This window comes from Ovis canadensis, chromosome 2, assembly GCF_042477335.2.
Source record: "Ovis canadensis isolate MfBH-ARS-UI-01 breed Bighorn chromosome 2, ARS-UI_OviCan_v2, whole genome shotgun sequence".
NCBI classification, from domain to species: Eukaryota; Metazoa; Chordata; class Mammalia; order Artiodactyla; family Bovidae; genus Ovis; species Ovis canadensis.
In genome coordinates, this window is record NC_091246.1 from 210,098,874 (window position 1) to 210,114,915 (window position 16,042).

At 34.4% G+C, this 16,042-nt stretch overlaps 1 protein-coding gene across 1 annotated transcript in view; it reads left to right on the top strand.

Annotated features, from left to right (window-relative positions):
• Window positions 1-16,042, top strand: part of BMPR2 (bone morphogenetic protein receptor type 2) — a 149,250-nt gene that overhangs the window by 81,170 nt on the left and 52,038 nt on the right. Inside the window, exons 2-3 of the mRNA XM_069577999.1 lie at window positions 9,613-9,783; window positions 11,270-11,440. Of these exons, the coding sequence (XP_069434100.1) occupies window positions 9,613-9,783; window positions 11,270-11,440 (342 nt within the window). The remainder of the gene's footprint in view (window positions 1-9,612; window positions 9,784-11,269; window positions 11,441-16,042) is intronic.

The window sequence follows — 16,042 nt, forward strand, 5'->3', positions numbered from 1 at the left end:
GACTATAAGTAAAATCACTATAAGCATTCACATAAAGATTTTTGTATGAACACAGATTTTCATTACATTTGTATCAGTATCTGTAGGTATCAGGGAATGGGACTGCTAATAAGTTAATTGGTAAGTATATGTCCCATCTGTGTCAGTACCCTGGTCAGTACTTGATACTGTCAAGAGTTTTTTGTTTTGTTGTTTTTAAATTTTAGTCATTCTTATAGGTGTACAATAATATCTCACTGTAGTTAAATTTTTTTCATTCATGGTTTTAAGAAAGATGAGTTATAATTGACATGCAATATTATATTTCAGGTGTACAACATAGTGAATCAGTATTTTTTATATGTTATGAAATGATCACGTGATAAATCCAGCTACTACCTGTCACCATACTGCAATATTACTGCAATTACTGTAATATTTTTATCTATAATCCCTATACTGTATATTATAGCACCATGATATGTTTATTTTACAATTATACATTTATACCTCTTAATCTCCTTTACCTAGATATTCCACCCCACCATCCTCCATCCTTCTGGAAACCACCAGTTTGTTATCTGTATCTGTGGGGCTGTTTCTGTTTTGTTCTGTTTATCTCTTCGCTTATTCCACATGTGAAAAGTGGAATCACATGGTATATCTCTTATTCCACTTAGTGTGATACCCTCTAAATCCATGCATGTTGTTCCAATTAGCAAGATTTCATTCTTTTTTTATATCTGAGTAATATTCCATTGTGTATATATAAACCACATCTTATTTTTCTTATATATCCATTGTGTGTATATAAATATCACATCCAAGTTGATGGATACTTAAATTGCTTCCATATATAAATAATGACACAGTGAACCTAGGGGTACTTATAGTTTTTCAAAATAGTGTTTTCATTTTCTTCAGATAAACAGAAGTTGAACTGCTATCTCGTATGGTAGTTCTGTTTGTAATTTTTTGAGGAACCTCCCTACTATTTCCTGTAGTGACTGCACCAATTTATATTCCCACTATGTACAATGGTTTCCTTTTCTCCACATCTTCATCAATACTTGTTCTTTGTTGTCTTTTTGAGAATAGTCTGACAGGTGTGAGGTGTCTTTCTCATTGGGGTTATGATTTGCGTTTTCCTGACTACTGATGTGTAGCATCTTTTCATGTGCCTGTTTGCCATCTGTATGTCTTTGAAAAAAAATATCTATTCAGGACTTCTGCCCATTTTTAAAAATTAATTTACCTGGAGGCTAATTACTTTACAACATTGTGATGGTTTTTGCCATGCTTTGACATGAATCAGCCACAGATGTACATGTGCCCATTTTTAAATTGTGTTGTTTGGGGTTTTTGAGGGGGTGAGGCGTATTGAGTTGAATGTTGTTGATCAGTTGCTAAGTCGTGTCCAACTCTTTGACCCTGTGGATTGCACTATGTCAGGCTTTTCCTGTCTTTCACCATCTCCCTGAGTTTGCTCAAACTCATGTTCATTGAGTCAGTTATTCTCTGTTGTCCCTTGTGCTCCTGCCTTCAGTCTTTCCCAGCGTCAGAGTCTTTTCTAATGACCCTTTGTGTCAGGTGGCCAGAGTTTTGGAGCTTCAGCTTCAGGATCAGTCCTTCCAGTGAATGTTCAGGGTTGATTTCCTTTAGGATTGACTCTGATCTCCTTGCTGTACAAGGGACTCTCTAGTCTTCTCTAGCACTACAGTTTGAAAGCACCAATTCTTCAGTGTTCAGCCTTCTTTGTGGTCCAACTCTCACATCCATATATGATTGCTGGAAAAACCATAGCTTTGACTATATGGACCTTTGTTGGCAAAGTGATGTCTCTGCTTTTTAATGTGCTGTCTAGGTTTGTCATAGCTTTTCTTGCAAGGTGCAAGTGTCTTTTAATTTCATTAAATTAATGCAATTTAATTGCAGATACCATCTGCAATTATTTTGGAGCCCCAGGAGTCTGTCACTGTTTCCATTTTTTCCCCCATCTATTTGCCATGCAGTGATGGGACTGGATGCCGTGATCTTCCTTTTTGAATGCTGAGTTTAAGCCAGCTTTTTCAGTCTCCTCTTTCACCTTCATCAAGAGGCTCTTCAGTTCCTCTTCTTTCTACCATTAATATGGTATCATCTGCATGTCTGAGATTGTTGATATTTCTCCTGGCAACCTTGATTCCAGCTTGTGATTCATCCAGCCTGCTGTTTCACATGATGTACTCTGCATATAAGTTAAATAAGCAGGGTGACAGTTTACAGCCTTGATGTAATTCTTTCCCTGTTTTAAACCAGTCCATTGTTCCATGTCTGGTTCTAACTCTTGCTTCTTGACTTGCATACAGGTTTCTCAGGAGGCAGGTAAGGTGATCTGATAGTCCCATCTCTTTAAGAAGTTTTCACAGTTTCTTATGAGGTGAATGAGTTCATTATATACCTTGGATGTCAGCTCCTTATTGGAGTTACAAATATCTTCTCCCATTAAGTAGGTTGATTTTTCATTCTGTTGATGATTTCCTTTGCTGTGCAAAAGCTTTTTAGTTTGATATTATCCCATTTGATTATTTCTGCTTTTGTTTCCCTTGCCTGAGGAGACATACCCGAAAAATATTATTAAGATTAATGCCTGAAAGCTTACTGCCTATGATTTCTTCTGAGAGTTCTATAGTTTTAATCTTAGATTTAATTCTGTATCCCCTTTTGAGTTTGTTTTTTTGTATGACGTAAAAAAGTGGTCCAGTTTCATTCTTTTGCATGTCATTGTCTAGTTTTCCAGCACCATTTATTTAAGAGACTGTATCCATTGAATATTCTTGCCTCCTTTGGCTTATATTGATTGAGCATATAAAGCCTGGGTTTGTTTCTGGGCTTGCTGTTCTGTTCTATTGATCTCTGTATCTCTTTTTGTGCCAGTATCATACTGTTTAGATTATTATACTTTTGTAGTAGAGTTTGAAATTGGGGAATGTGTTACTTCCAGCTTTGTTCTTTTTCAAGATTGTTTTGTTTATTGAGGCATTTTGTGTTTCTATGTAGATTTAGAGTTATTTATTCTAGTTCTGTGAAAAATACTATTTTTATTTTGATAGGAATTGCGTAGAATCTGTAGGTTGCTTGGTAGGATGGACATTTTGATAATACTAATTCTTCCAATTCATAAGCACTGATAAATGGATTTCTTTGCATTTTTTTACATCATCTTTAAGACACTGAACATTTTCTGAGTATGTGTCTTTCACTTCCTTGGTTAAATTTATCCCAAGGCATTTTACTTGTTTTGATGCAATTGTGAATGGGATTGTTTTCTTCATTTTTCTGTTTGTTTGCTCTTAGTGTGTAGAAGTGCTGCAAATTTCAGTCTGTTATTATTGTGTCCTGCAACTTTACTGAATTCATTCACTAGTTCTCATAGGTTTTGGGTTTTGGTGGAATCTTTAGGGTTTTCTATATATAATATATCATCTTCAAATAGTGACAATTTTACTTCTTTCTTTACATTTTGGATGCTTTCTATTTTATTTTCTTGCCTAATTGCTTTGATTAGGACTGTGAATACAGTGTTGAATAGAAGTGTCAAGTAGGCATCCTTGTCTTAGTTCCTGATATTAAAGGAAAAGGTTTCAGCTTTTCACCATTGAGTATTTTGTTAGTTGTGATTTGTCATGTATGGGCTTAATTATGTTGAGGTGCATTCATTCTATATCTACTTTGTTGAAAGTTTTTGTCTTAAATGGATATTGACTTTTATCATTCATTGCAGTTTTAATTTGAATTTTCATGTTAGAGTCACGTTCTTTTAATGTGAAAATTTACTTGCCATGTGTCTGTTTTTAATGTAGGAAAAGGAAGTAAAGATGGATGGATCAGTGTTATTCTTGTATTTTTAGGGAAAGCTAACCAGCAGAGGCTTCCACATTAAAGGGCTCTGGGTGTCCAGGCATCAAGGGAAAGAGCTTTGCTGTGCTTGTTGGACCTTGTTACAAAGAACTAGGCTTCCTTTAAACATCAGCATCCCCAAACTGGAATCTTTCATCTTAAAGAATTTGTGCCATAAGTACCTTGTATTTATATATATTATATATATATACATATATATATAAAATATATATATATAAAGAGTATTCTATACGAATGGTTCTTTAAACCAAGATCCCATAGCACAACCCAGAGTGTCAAGTTTCTTTTTTGCTGATGTCATACTTTATTTTTCTAGGACTTTAATCTTATTTTACTCTAAACAAAAATCCTGATAGAATTGAACATATACACAAATGTTCATAACAGTTTTATTTCTAATAGCCAAAAAACCCTGAAAACTGCCCCATAAGCTTCATAAGATGAGAAATTAAACAGATTGTACATCTCATCTACATCATGAAATGCTTCTACATAAAAAGTAATTAACTATTGATTCGTGCAGCAAATTGGGTGAACCTCAAGGAATTTTTGCTCAGTGAAAAAGTCAGTCTCTAAAGTATATGTACTATATGAACACCTGTGAAATATCAATCATTGAGTTGGAGAGCAGGTTAGTGGTTACTATTGACTCGGAATGGGGGACGAAGGGATCATGATTTTAAAGGGTTAACATGAGAGTGAAAATACGGTTGAATGTTTGGATTGCGATAGTATATGACAAAATTGCTTAAATTTTTTCTCACACAGATAAGTACATGTATTACTGATAAAATATGATTAAACTCTGTGGATTATGCTAATATCGATCTCTTGGTTTTGTTACTACTGTATAGTGATTGTGTGGTTGGGATGTTTGCATTGATGAGAGAGGTATTGGACTACTCTCTATTTTTCTTTTCTTTTCTAGACTGGACTAGCACAAGTTTTATTCAGTGGCCAAAGAATGGAGAAGTGGGAACCTAGTTTGTGAATCAAATTCTCTTCCCTATATTTCTTTTCAATTACCTATGGATAGATTGGTATTTAAAAGTAAAAATCTAACATAAAAATCATTCAGAAAGTTTTGTTTTTGAAACATATAAGTAATCATGAATATATTTTCATGAAAGGTCAAATAATATGATCGTATTTGTTTGTTTGTTTGTTTTTTAAAAGGGCAAATAGTTAATAGTTTCACTTCCCAGGTGATGCAGTGGTAAAAAATCTGTCTGTCAATGTAGGAGACACAGGTTTGAGTCCCTGGAGAAGATCCCCTGGAGGAAGAAATGGCAACCCGCTTCCAAGATTCTTGCCTGGAAAATTCCATGGACAGAAGAGCTTGTTGGGCTATACAGTCTATGGGGTTGCAAAGAATCGGACATGACTGAGTACACACAGAGTTAATATTTTCAGTACAGCCTTTTTTTCCTTTCTTTTCTTCCCTCATAAAAGCAAGTAGGTAGTATTTTTCAGTGTAAGCATAATGATGCTGATTTATGTCTGTAATGACAGTTAACTGATGCTGACATGATGAAACTATGCCATACCTTTATACCTTGCATTCTTGATAGTGTTATGTCACACAGTGGGAAATATAAGACAGCTGAGTATTCCAGACATGCCACACCTGTTCCTGGAAATTAAATGCTGCATATGATTAGCAAATGTAGATCCCAGAAAGCTTATGTAAACAGAAAATGTTTACTTTATTTTCAATTTTATATATATATGAGGCAAAATAGTATATGTTATCTCTATACTAATACTGTCTTAATTGCTTCATTTATAGTTTCATGGTGAAAGGACTGGATGATTATTGCCTAGATATATAATCTTTGAGTGGGAATATGATATTGAGTATAATTCATGTAGATATGAAAACTGCCCTTAACACTGTTGGGGACTTATGGTATACAAAATGAGTTTTGTAAGCCTAATCTGACTCTGGGAACAAGTGAAGTCACCTTCCTGCTTGGTGGAGAAGATATGTATGTTAAATTGATAAAATATAGTACCACATAATGGTAAAGCAGAGCATCAAAAATGGCATCCTGGATATTGTGTATATTATGTGTAAAGGCCTGCAAAGCCCTTAGCATATTTGTGTGGTGGAAAGTGAAGAATGGAGAAGTGGCATGAATGGCAAGATTGAGTCCTAGGGCTGAATTACCCATTAGGCACAGTAAGCATAGAGTCCAGGACCCATAGTATTTTTGTAGACCCATGAAAATGTTTTAATTTGTTTTAGAATCAGAAGGAAGAAAATGAAATTTATTGTTGAAGAAAATGTTCTGATATTTAGTATTAATGTTTTTCTCCCAATGCAATTATAAAGTATACTTTTTAATGGAGGAAAGGTCCCATGAGAACAAAAGTTCTTAGGGCCCACAAAATTGGTCATGTTCCTATTGGGTCTTAATTATAAATGGGCTTCAATGGTAAATGAAGTGCTTGAATTTCATTCTAGCAACTTCAGGGAGCTAATAGATTTTAAGCATGGTCCACTTTATCTTTTACGAAGATATCTCTGTTAGTAGTTTGGATGTGACTATTTGCATTTTAACATAGTTATGTTAATAAAAATTGTTTTAGTGCTTATTACAACCGAATATCACCTCTTTAAAATGAGGAGAACAACTTTTAAAAGACTCATGTCTAATCACAGTACTTGGTTAAGGATGTCTCTTAAGAGAGCTAATTGACTATATTCAACTGATCAAGATTTGCCAAGCTGTTGATAAATTTAAAAAACCACATGTAAATAATCAGGTCTTTGTATGTGACAGTATAATGCTAGGCTAGACTCTCTCGTAATACTTTTAATTTCATGCCTTCTTTGCCTACACGATTTATGAAGGATTCAAAACTTTCTATAGAGATACTGCTGAAACATTCCAACAAATAGCATTTAAAAAGCTATAAGCACTCTTTTATGAAACGGATTTCTTTTCTTTTGATTTGAGCAAAAGGTGGTTTGCTAGACATCTTTATTTTATATGGTAATTTGCTGAATCAAAATTTGAAAGAGTTATTCTTAAAATAGCAAAGTATATTTTCCCTATACTAATTAGACTTTTTTATTTAGGCTGTACTGGGTCATTAGTGCTGCGTGCGGGCTTTCCTTAGTTGTAGTGAGCAGGGCCTGTTCTTAGTTGGGAGTTTCTCATTGTGGTGGTTCTCTGTTGTGGAGCATGGGCTGTAGAGCTTGTGGGCTTCAGTAGCTGCATCAGATGGGTGCAGTAGTTGAGGCTTCTGGGCTTATCTGCTCCGGGACATGTGGGATCTTCCTGGACCAGGGATCAAACTCGTGTCCTGTGCATTGGCAGGTGGATTCTTAATCACTAAACCACCAGGGGAGTCCAGGCTGAAGTAATTTTAAGAAAAAAATCAGTGAAAACTGAGAGACAATAAAGGTATGATTCATTGTACCTACATTTGTACCTTTATTGCTTTGATGATATTGGGGTGAAGAGAGAGGGAAACAGAGAGGAGATCGGATTTGTTTATTGTCTTTCTCCATAAGGAGTCTTCTAGGTTTCATTCATTGAATTATTTAATAATGGCACTAAAATTTTATGCCATTACGCTCATGCCTTTTGCTGCTTTTCTATTCTAAAAGAAATCCAAGAAGAGGAAAAATTTTTATTTTGTGTCATTTCATGATAATATTCGTTTTCTTTTTATTTTTAAATTAAATAAGGCATTTTCTTCTACTTCCAGGTATGGTTAGATCCCTATTCATTAACTCAATATTCAATACAAAATTCTAGACAAAATGGATAAGAACAAAAGAGAAGGAGAAAAATAGACTATCTTGGTTGTGAAAAAACAGAGATGTTTATTTTATAAATTTATTCTGACCTTTCTAACAATAATGACAAAATTTCTAACAATAATGACAAAAAGGGAATCAGAGTGGGTTATATAATTTCAGCAAGTGGTAGTAGCTAAGGAGCCTTTAACTTTAATCAAGAAACGGGGATAGGGAGTTAAAATAGGCATGCTTTTTTTAAAGACCTATATTACAGAATTTTCTTTTTAGTTTGCATCTTTTAAGTATCAGTCTCTCTGCTGTATGTACTTTATATGTAGAGATTTATTTTGATCTTAATAATAATTTGTGAAAGGTTGCAAATTAGGGTATTTATATCTAAGGAAATACTCATATTAAATACGCAAGATAATATAAATGTTTGTCATTAAAGGAATTTGAATATGTGACTATTTATGATAAAATATGGTAGAATTATAATCAGGCTAATGTCCTAAGATTAGTTTTTATGAAAAAATGTACTGTATTTTCTGGCCGTTTATTTGGTATTAGTGGATATCTTCTAGAAGACTGCCTGAAGTAATTTTTAATTGTGGAAATTACTTTTTTTTTTTTGAGTAATTACTCTCTGTCTCCAAGTAAACTTTAAGATGCTTGAGGGGTGGAACTCTATGTTATCTACTTATAAATCCCCTAGTTACTTAGCCCAGTACTTTGAATGTGGTCTGTTGTAGTAAATATGGCAGGTCTGTGTTTCTGAATGGACTTGAGCCCGTAGTTGTTAGTCTTTGCTTTCTTTTCTAGGGTTTGGACCTACTTTAGTATGAGAAACATTATTTTAATAGATCATCTGTAGTGCTAACATGTGCTTCCCAGGTGGTGCAGTGGTAAAGAATTCACCTGTGAATGCAGGAGACACGGATTTGATTCCTGGGTTAGGAAGATCCCCCTGGAGTAGGAAATGGCAACCTACTCCAGTATTAATTGCCTAGAAAATTCCATGGACAGAAGAGCCTGGCTACTAGCTAGTCAAACCATTAGGAATGTCTGCTTTATGAAACCAAATAAAGATCAGCCATTGCTTTTGATGACCATTTACTTCTTTGGTAGTCTCAGCAGTGTTGGTAAATGTTTGTTAGCTGATAAATTATGTGGCAGATGTGCTGAGATTGGTTAAATCGATTATGTATATGGAGAAAGATTGACTGGCATTGAAAACACATTCGGGTAACCTTTAGTATAAGGGATTATTCAGCATCTCTTTTTCTGGCTATTTTATTGATATTTTTAATAGTGGAAAATCATTTTCTTTTTGACCACTGATAGGCTTAATATTTAAAAACAGGTTTATTAAGGTATAATTTATATAATAGCATGAAATTCACTCATTTTAAGTGAAGAGTTATTTTTTTCTGATAAATTTTACAAAGCTGTGCGAACATTACCACATGTAATTTTGGAATAGTCCAGATAAAAATCATGTATCCATTTGCAGTCAGTCCTCATCCTTAGTTTAATATGGCTAATGATATTAGGTTTAGCATTTTACAGGTTGGTGTAAAATATGGTAGAGGGGGATACTGTAGAATTTCCAAAAATTATTCAGCCTTCTAGGTTTGTTGATTTCTTTATTTTTCATTTTTAATAATTTAGAGCATGGACATTTTTCTGATATTTGTTAATTCAGACGTTAATATTCCATAGAGTGATGAGAATAATCTTTATAAGAGGATATTGGCTTTTGAGAAATGTGTGTTCAGTAAGTTTGCTTCTTGTTTGGAAGTTAACAAACTAATAGAAAATATTACTAAGTATGTACAAAATTTCTCAGTTACCCACACCTTGTTGGGAATTTAGTAGGGAAATTTAAAGTGGCTTTCAAAAAGACTATAAAGGCTTTTGTAATAATTTTTTGCAAAGATTATCGTATAACAAATTTGTCATTTTTTCCTTTGTTTTAGCTTCTCAGAATCAAGAACGTCTCTGTGCATTTAAAGATCCATATCAACAAGACCTTGGGATAGGTGAAAGTAGAATCTCTCATGAAAACGGAACAATATTATGCTCAAAAGGTAGCACCTGCTATGGCCTTTGGGAGAAATCAAAAGGGGACATCAATCTGGTAAAACAAGGCAAGTGATACTTTTCTTACCTGAAATAACTGTTTCATACAATTGAAGATTATCTAAAAAGGGCATGGAGATAGATTATAACACCGTCGGCAGGAGAACAGTAAATTTAAAAGTATGTATTCATGTATGTATTCACAAACAAGCTCCAAATTTACAAAGGGTAATTAATTTTTAGCTTATTTTAATAGTATGTTATTACAGTGTTAATAATATAATAACTTTCTATGAAGTTTAGAAAATACAGAAAACTGTAAGAGAAATAAATGTCTACAATTCCATACCTATAAAAATTTTTTTAAACTACATTGGTTTATTCCCTTCAGGAGTACATTTGTACTCCTATGTTATATGTTTGTGTAATTTTTTTCCAAATTATGGTAATACTATATAAAAATTTAATATACAGTTTTCCCATTTTAAATTATATCATGGATATTTTCCTGTCTTTAAATATTCTTTGAGAACACCTTCAACATCTATATGGTATTTCATTGTATACATGTATCTCAGTTTACTTCCACATTACTGTTTTGTTGGACATTATATTGTTTTCCGGTTTTCATTGTAATATAATGCTTCAGTGAATATCTTTGAACATAATTCTTTGTATGTCGAATACACCTTTTTTAAAAAGTTTTTATTTATGACTCCATTGAGTTTCCTTTGCGGTGCATGGGCTTTTCTCTCGTTTCAGTCAGCGGGGGCTCCCACTCACTGCTGCAGTGCATTGGGCTTCTCATCGCAGTGGCTTCTGTTGTGGAATATGGACTCAGAGAGCACAGGTTCAGTAGTTGTGGCTCATGTGCTTAGTTGCTCATGTCATGCAGGATCGTCCCGGATCAGGGATCAAACCTGTGTCTCCTGCATTGGCAGTCAGATTCTTTACCAACTGAGCCACCAGGGAAGCCCCAGTACAGACTTCTTTTTTTTTAAACACCAAAAATATTTTGTGTTGGTATATAGCTGATTAACAATGTTGTGGTAGTTTCAGGTGAACAGCAGAAGGACTTAGCCATACATATGGAATAGACTTCTTGAAGTACAATTTTTAGATTATCAAACATGAATATTTTAAAGGCTCTTTGTAAAAACTACCATGTAACTTTCTAGAAATGTTGCATATGTTTACATTCCCTCCAGCACTGTATGAGAGTATTACTGAATCCTTGTTATCATTATATATCATTATTTAAAAAACCAGAACAATTTAATAGATGAAAAAGTATTCTTATAGATGTTTTAATAATAATTCTTCGATTAATTATGAAGTGAAAGATTTTATTAATGGCTTTTTCCTCCCACAGAATGCCTTTTTATGCTCTGCCTTTTTCTGTTATTTAAAAAAATGTGGTTTCCTTTTGGTTTGCAAGAGAGTTGTATAACTTATTTGTACTCCATCACATTGTTTGCAATTTGTTTGTTGTTTTCCTTTTAGTTCTTTCTAATCCTAGACTCCTAACTTGTTTACATTAAACTCTACTTGTAGGATGTTGGTCTCACATTGGTGATCCCCAGGAGTGTCACTATGAAGAATGTGTAGTAACTACCACCCCACCCTCAATTCAGAATGGAACGTACCGGTTCTGCTGCTGTAGCACGGACTTGTGTAATGTCAACTTTACTGAGAATTTTCCACCTCCAGACACAACACCACTCAGTAAGTAAAGTAACATAATTTTTCCTGAAAATTCCTTTCTCCAAAGATTTTCAGAATTTAAAATATTATAAAAATATTCAAGTTTGGCCAAAGTAAAAGAGAGAGAGAGAGTTCCAGCATTATGAGAGTACATCTAGCTAATGGCTGAAGTTGATAAAAGGTACACCAGGATTTCCAAGATATGAATCAAAATATAATACTTTTTAACTATATTTTGAAGGGAGTGACAATATTAAGAATACAGCATGCGTGCCTACTTTTTACCCAGCACTCCCATTTGTGGGAAATTGATCTTTGAAGACATACCCCCAACAGTATTAAATGCATACGCATAAAGTATCCGTTGCAGTATTGTGTGTAACTGCATAGTATTGAAACCACATAAAAGCCTAAGAATAGAAGATTGATTGAAATCCACTATGATACATACGTGTAATGGAGTACTGACAGCTATATTTGGAGGTAATGTTAGGTGTGTAATAAGCTTATACAATATGCTATCTTTTATGTAAAACAGAAAGCTTATCATTACATGAAGAAGTGAAGAAAGGATAAACCAGAAAACAGTGAAGTTGGTTACTTACAAGGCTTGGAGGGAATGGAGCAAAAAGGATACAGGGAAAAAGAGTCCTGTGAACATAGCTTTATATTATGCATGTAGTTTTGAATTTTGGAATCATGTTGCTAATCTCTGTGTGTAAAAGTATAACTAAATCATTAAGGATGGGAAGGGGGTGCAATTCCAAACTCAAAGCAAATGAGCCCAGTTGTATTTCACATAAACATTGTAATCACACTTAAGGGAAAATGAAAGAACTAACCACTTTACTAAAACGATATTTGACTGTATATATTCTTTTATGCAAGATGTGATGTAAGTGATAGTGGGGGTAGTTGCAAATAAATACTAATCTCTTTAGAAGATTTTATTTTCACTAGTGTGGACAAAGCAGTTCTGAAATTGTAGATATATTTGTTTTATGGGATTAAGAAAATGAATATAGGTGTTGATATTCTTGAGGGCCCTTGTTCTCACGGAAGGAAATAAGGAAACATAGATGTGGAAATAAAAGAGAATCCTATGTGAATAGATTGTAGTTCAAAATATCATTAGGGACATATTCCTTTAAAAATATCCACATATATGTGTTACATGCATTTATATGAAGCTGTGTGTGTACATGTGTATTTCTATGTGTATACATACCTACCTACCTAAATATATTTCTTACATTTGTTTGTTGACAAGAATAAGAAACAAAAGCACTCCAGTAACTATGAGTGTACATAACGCACAGTTTTCGTTTCTACTATGGCTCCCCAGAATTCCAAACTGAAAGCAAATGAAGCCACTTGTATTTCACATAAACATTTCTCAACAAGGAGATCAAACCAGTCAATCCTAAAGAAAATCAGTCCTGAATATTCATTGGGAGGACTGATGCTGAAGTTGAAGCTCCAGTACTTTGGCCACCTGATTCAAAGAACTGACTCGTTGGGAAAGTCCTTGATTCTGGGAAGATTGAAGGTAGGAGAAGGGGACAACAGAGGATGAGATGGTTGGATGGCATCACGGACTCGATGGACACAAGTTTGAGCAAGCTCTGGGAGTTAGTGATGGACAGGGAAGTCTAGTATGTTGCAGTCCATGTGGTCACAAAGAGTCAGACACGACTGAGCGACTGAACTGAACTGAACTGATGACTCCCCAGTCAATGAAACTTGAGCTCCTTGGAAATGACTTATGTCCAGGATTGGTGCAGCATAGGTACAGAATAAGCCTGCAACATCTTGTAACACTAGAAAGTAAGGAAAGAAGTACCCCCTAAAAGAATGGAGACTTGTCACAGTAAACAGCTTGAAGGATCCTCCCATGAGCTATGTTTGAGATCCTTATAGTGCCAAAAAACTACAGTATTAAGTTATAAACCATTGGAGGGAAAATGAATTGGTTCTCTGTTGATAGAGAGAAGATAGGGCAGTTGTTTATAGTAGAATGCCAAGTTAGAAAATTATCATTATGCAGCTATCATTCCAAGTATTGGGTCAGGCAAGAATCATCAAATGATCTCAAATCTAGGGGGCAGTCAGTAAAGACAGAGGGTATTTGAATTTAGAATTTCTCCAAAATATATTGCAAGGGAAAAATTAGTAATTATGAAGTGAAAAAATTGGACAGTACCTTAGCCATGTATTAATAGTGTCATTAATGAAGGGCAGATGCACATCCGTGATACCCTGAGGACACAGTGTGCTAATACAGTACTGCATTTCAGCCAAGAATGCACATCCTGAATCTAATCACAAAGGTAAATCAGGCAAGTCATAAATTAAGAATGTTCTGTTACAAAAAGGGAGTTTGTTTCCCTTAAAAAATGTCAGTTCAGTTGCTCAGTCGTGTCCAACTCTTTTTGACCCCATGGACTGCAGCATGCCAGTCTTCCCTGTCCATCACCAACTCCCAGAGTCTGCCCAAACTCGTATCTGTTGAGTCGGTGATGCCATCCAACCATCTCATCCTCTGTCATCCCCTTCTCCCCTTCTTTTATATATAAAGAGTTTTTGTAAGTTTAACATAACCTCTAATTTAAAGGTTAAAGTTTTTTTGGTTTGGGGCCCAAAATATTAACATTTGACATTTATTGTCTACCAGTATAATAATAGGCAAAAAGTTACAGGAAGATTAGCTGTAAGTTAAGTGTGACTGGTTCCTAAAAAATTTAGTGGAATAGGAAGTCTGCTGATGCTTTTGTTGAGGCATAAGTGAAATGTCTGTTTTAAAATAATTAAATCCAGCAGTTAATTATTAATGTTGGAAAAAGTTATATGAGGATTGTTATATGCCATAAAAATTAAGATTCTATTTGGACTATAGATCACCAATGATTTCTAGCTAGTTAAGATGCTAGCTGTTTGGTCTCAAGCATTTTTCCTCCAATCACAGCATCTGAAGTATAGTTTTCTATATTTTGTATTTCTCCTTTAGGAATTATTATTACCATAGAAAAAGAAAAGAAAAATAGCTTCTGATATTTAGAAATGCATGTCAGATATTTTGCTGTAACCCCTGATCTCAGGTTATTGGCAAGAGTCTTTAGCATGTGTTCAGACTGAGTCACATTATCGGATAATTCTCCAAAATAAAACTGGCTAGAGATTAGGAGATTTATGGATTGATTGATAACTCATATAGGTCTTTGCTCCTCAGTCATTTTTTTCAAAGATTTTTCTCTTCTACTAATAAGTCTGTTTCAGTTGTTTGTCTCTTTTAAGGGGCTAGGTACCTGATTTTGACTATTTGTACTTTAAAAATGCGAAGTATGAGAATCTTAGAAAACACTATCCAGTAGTTCTGTACCTGTTTATGCGTTATTATAAGTAAACCTGGTTCTAGACACAGTTACGGATTTCAGGAAGATTAGGTACTCTTCTTCCCTCAAGATCTTTTCTGTGGCCCTTTCCTTTCTCTTAGGAAACCGTCCGTGTTTTGTGCCCAGTATGATAGGTTAACTTTTTGATGTACTTTGTTTCCTTCCCCCATCTGCATATGCTGTTCTTAATTCTATTTCCTTTTCGCCTTAAGACATTAGTGTTAGATATTTATTCAAGAGTATTACTTCTTAAAATATTGCGGTAAACTTTAGATTCTTAGAGAATGTTTTTTTCAGATGGGATACATCTACTAATGAAATTTCAATTCAGTCTATCAGGATTATACAATTGATAGAGCAGTTTCAGTAAACATATTAAAGGGACTCCAGGCCTTTATTACATAGGGAAATTGGAACTAGCTAAGTAACATTTTTTGAGTACTTATTAAGGGCTCTGTATGCATTAAGCATTTACATTTAACCCTTACAGAAATATATGAAATGGTTACTGTTACATTCTCGTTTCACATGGACAACACTGAGGCACAGATATGTAATTTACCAAGTCACACAGCTAGTAAGTGGTAGAGCCAAGATTTCAGACCAGATGTTTTGACTCCAGCGTATGTGTTACTAAACACTACTTTCTATTAGTTATAACCATTACTGTCTATACTCAGTTATCCTTAACCATTACTCTCTACACACAAATGGGGACAAATTAATACTTGTTTGTTCATTCATTTATGAAAAGATTTTTTTATGACATTTTCCCCAAATTCAAGGACATCTATTTTTCTTTGTATCATCTCATTAAAAAATACTTGAAGTATTTTAAAGGGAAATTTCTCATCAACTGTAAATGGAAAGCCAGTATGGTAAGTAGGTATTGTAAGTATTATAAGAAGGGAGAACTTTAAAAATCACTTATTTATATGACCTCACAGCAGTCAGAATGGCCATCATCAAAAAGTCTACAAACAGTAAGTGCTGGAGAGGGTGTGGAGAAAAGGGAATGCTCTTGCACTGTTGGTGGGAATGTAAATTGATATAGCCACTATGGAAGATGGTATGGAGATTACTTTAAAAACTAGGAATAAAACCACCATATGACCCAGGAACCCTACTCCTAGGCATAAACCCTGAGAAAACCAAAATTGACAAAGACAGATGTATCCTATTGTTTATTGCAGCACTATTTACAATGGTGCCAGAACATGGAGGCAACCTA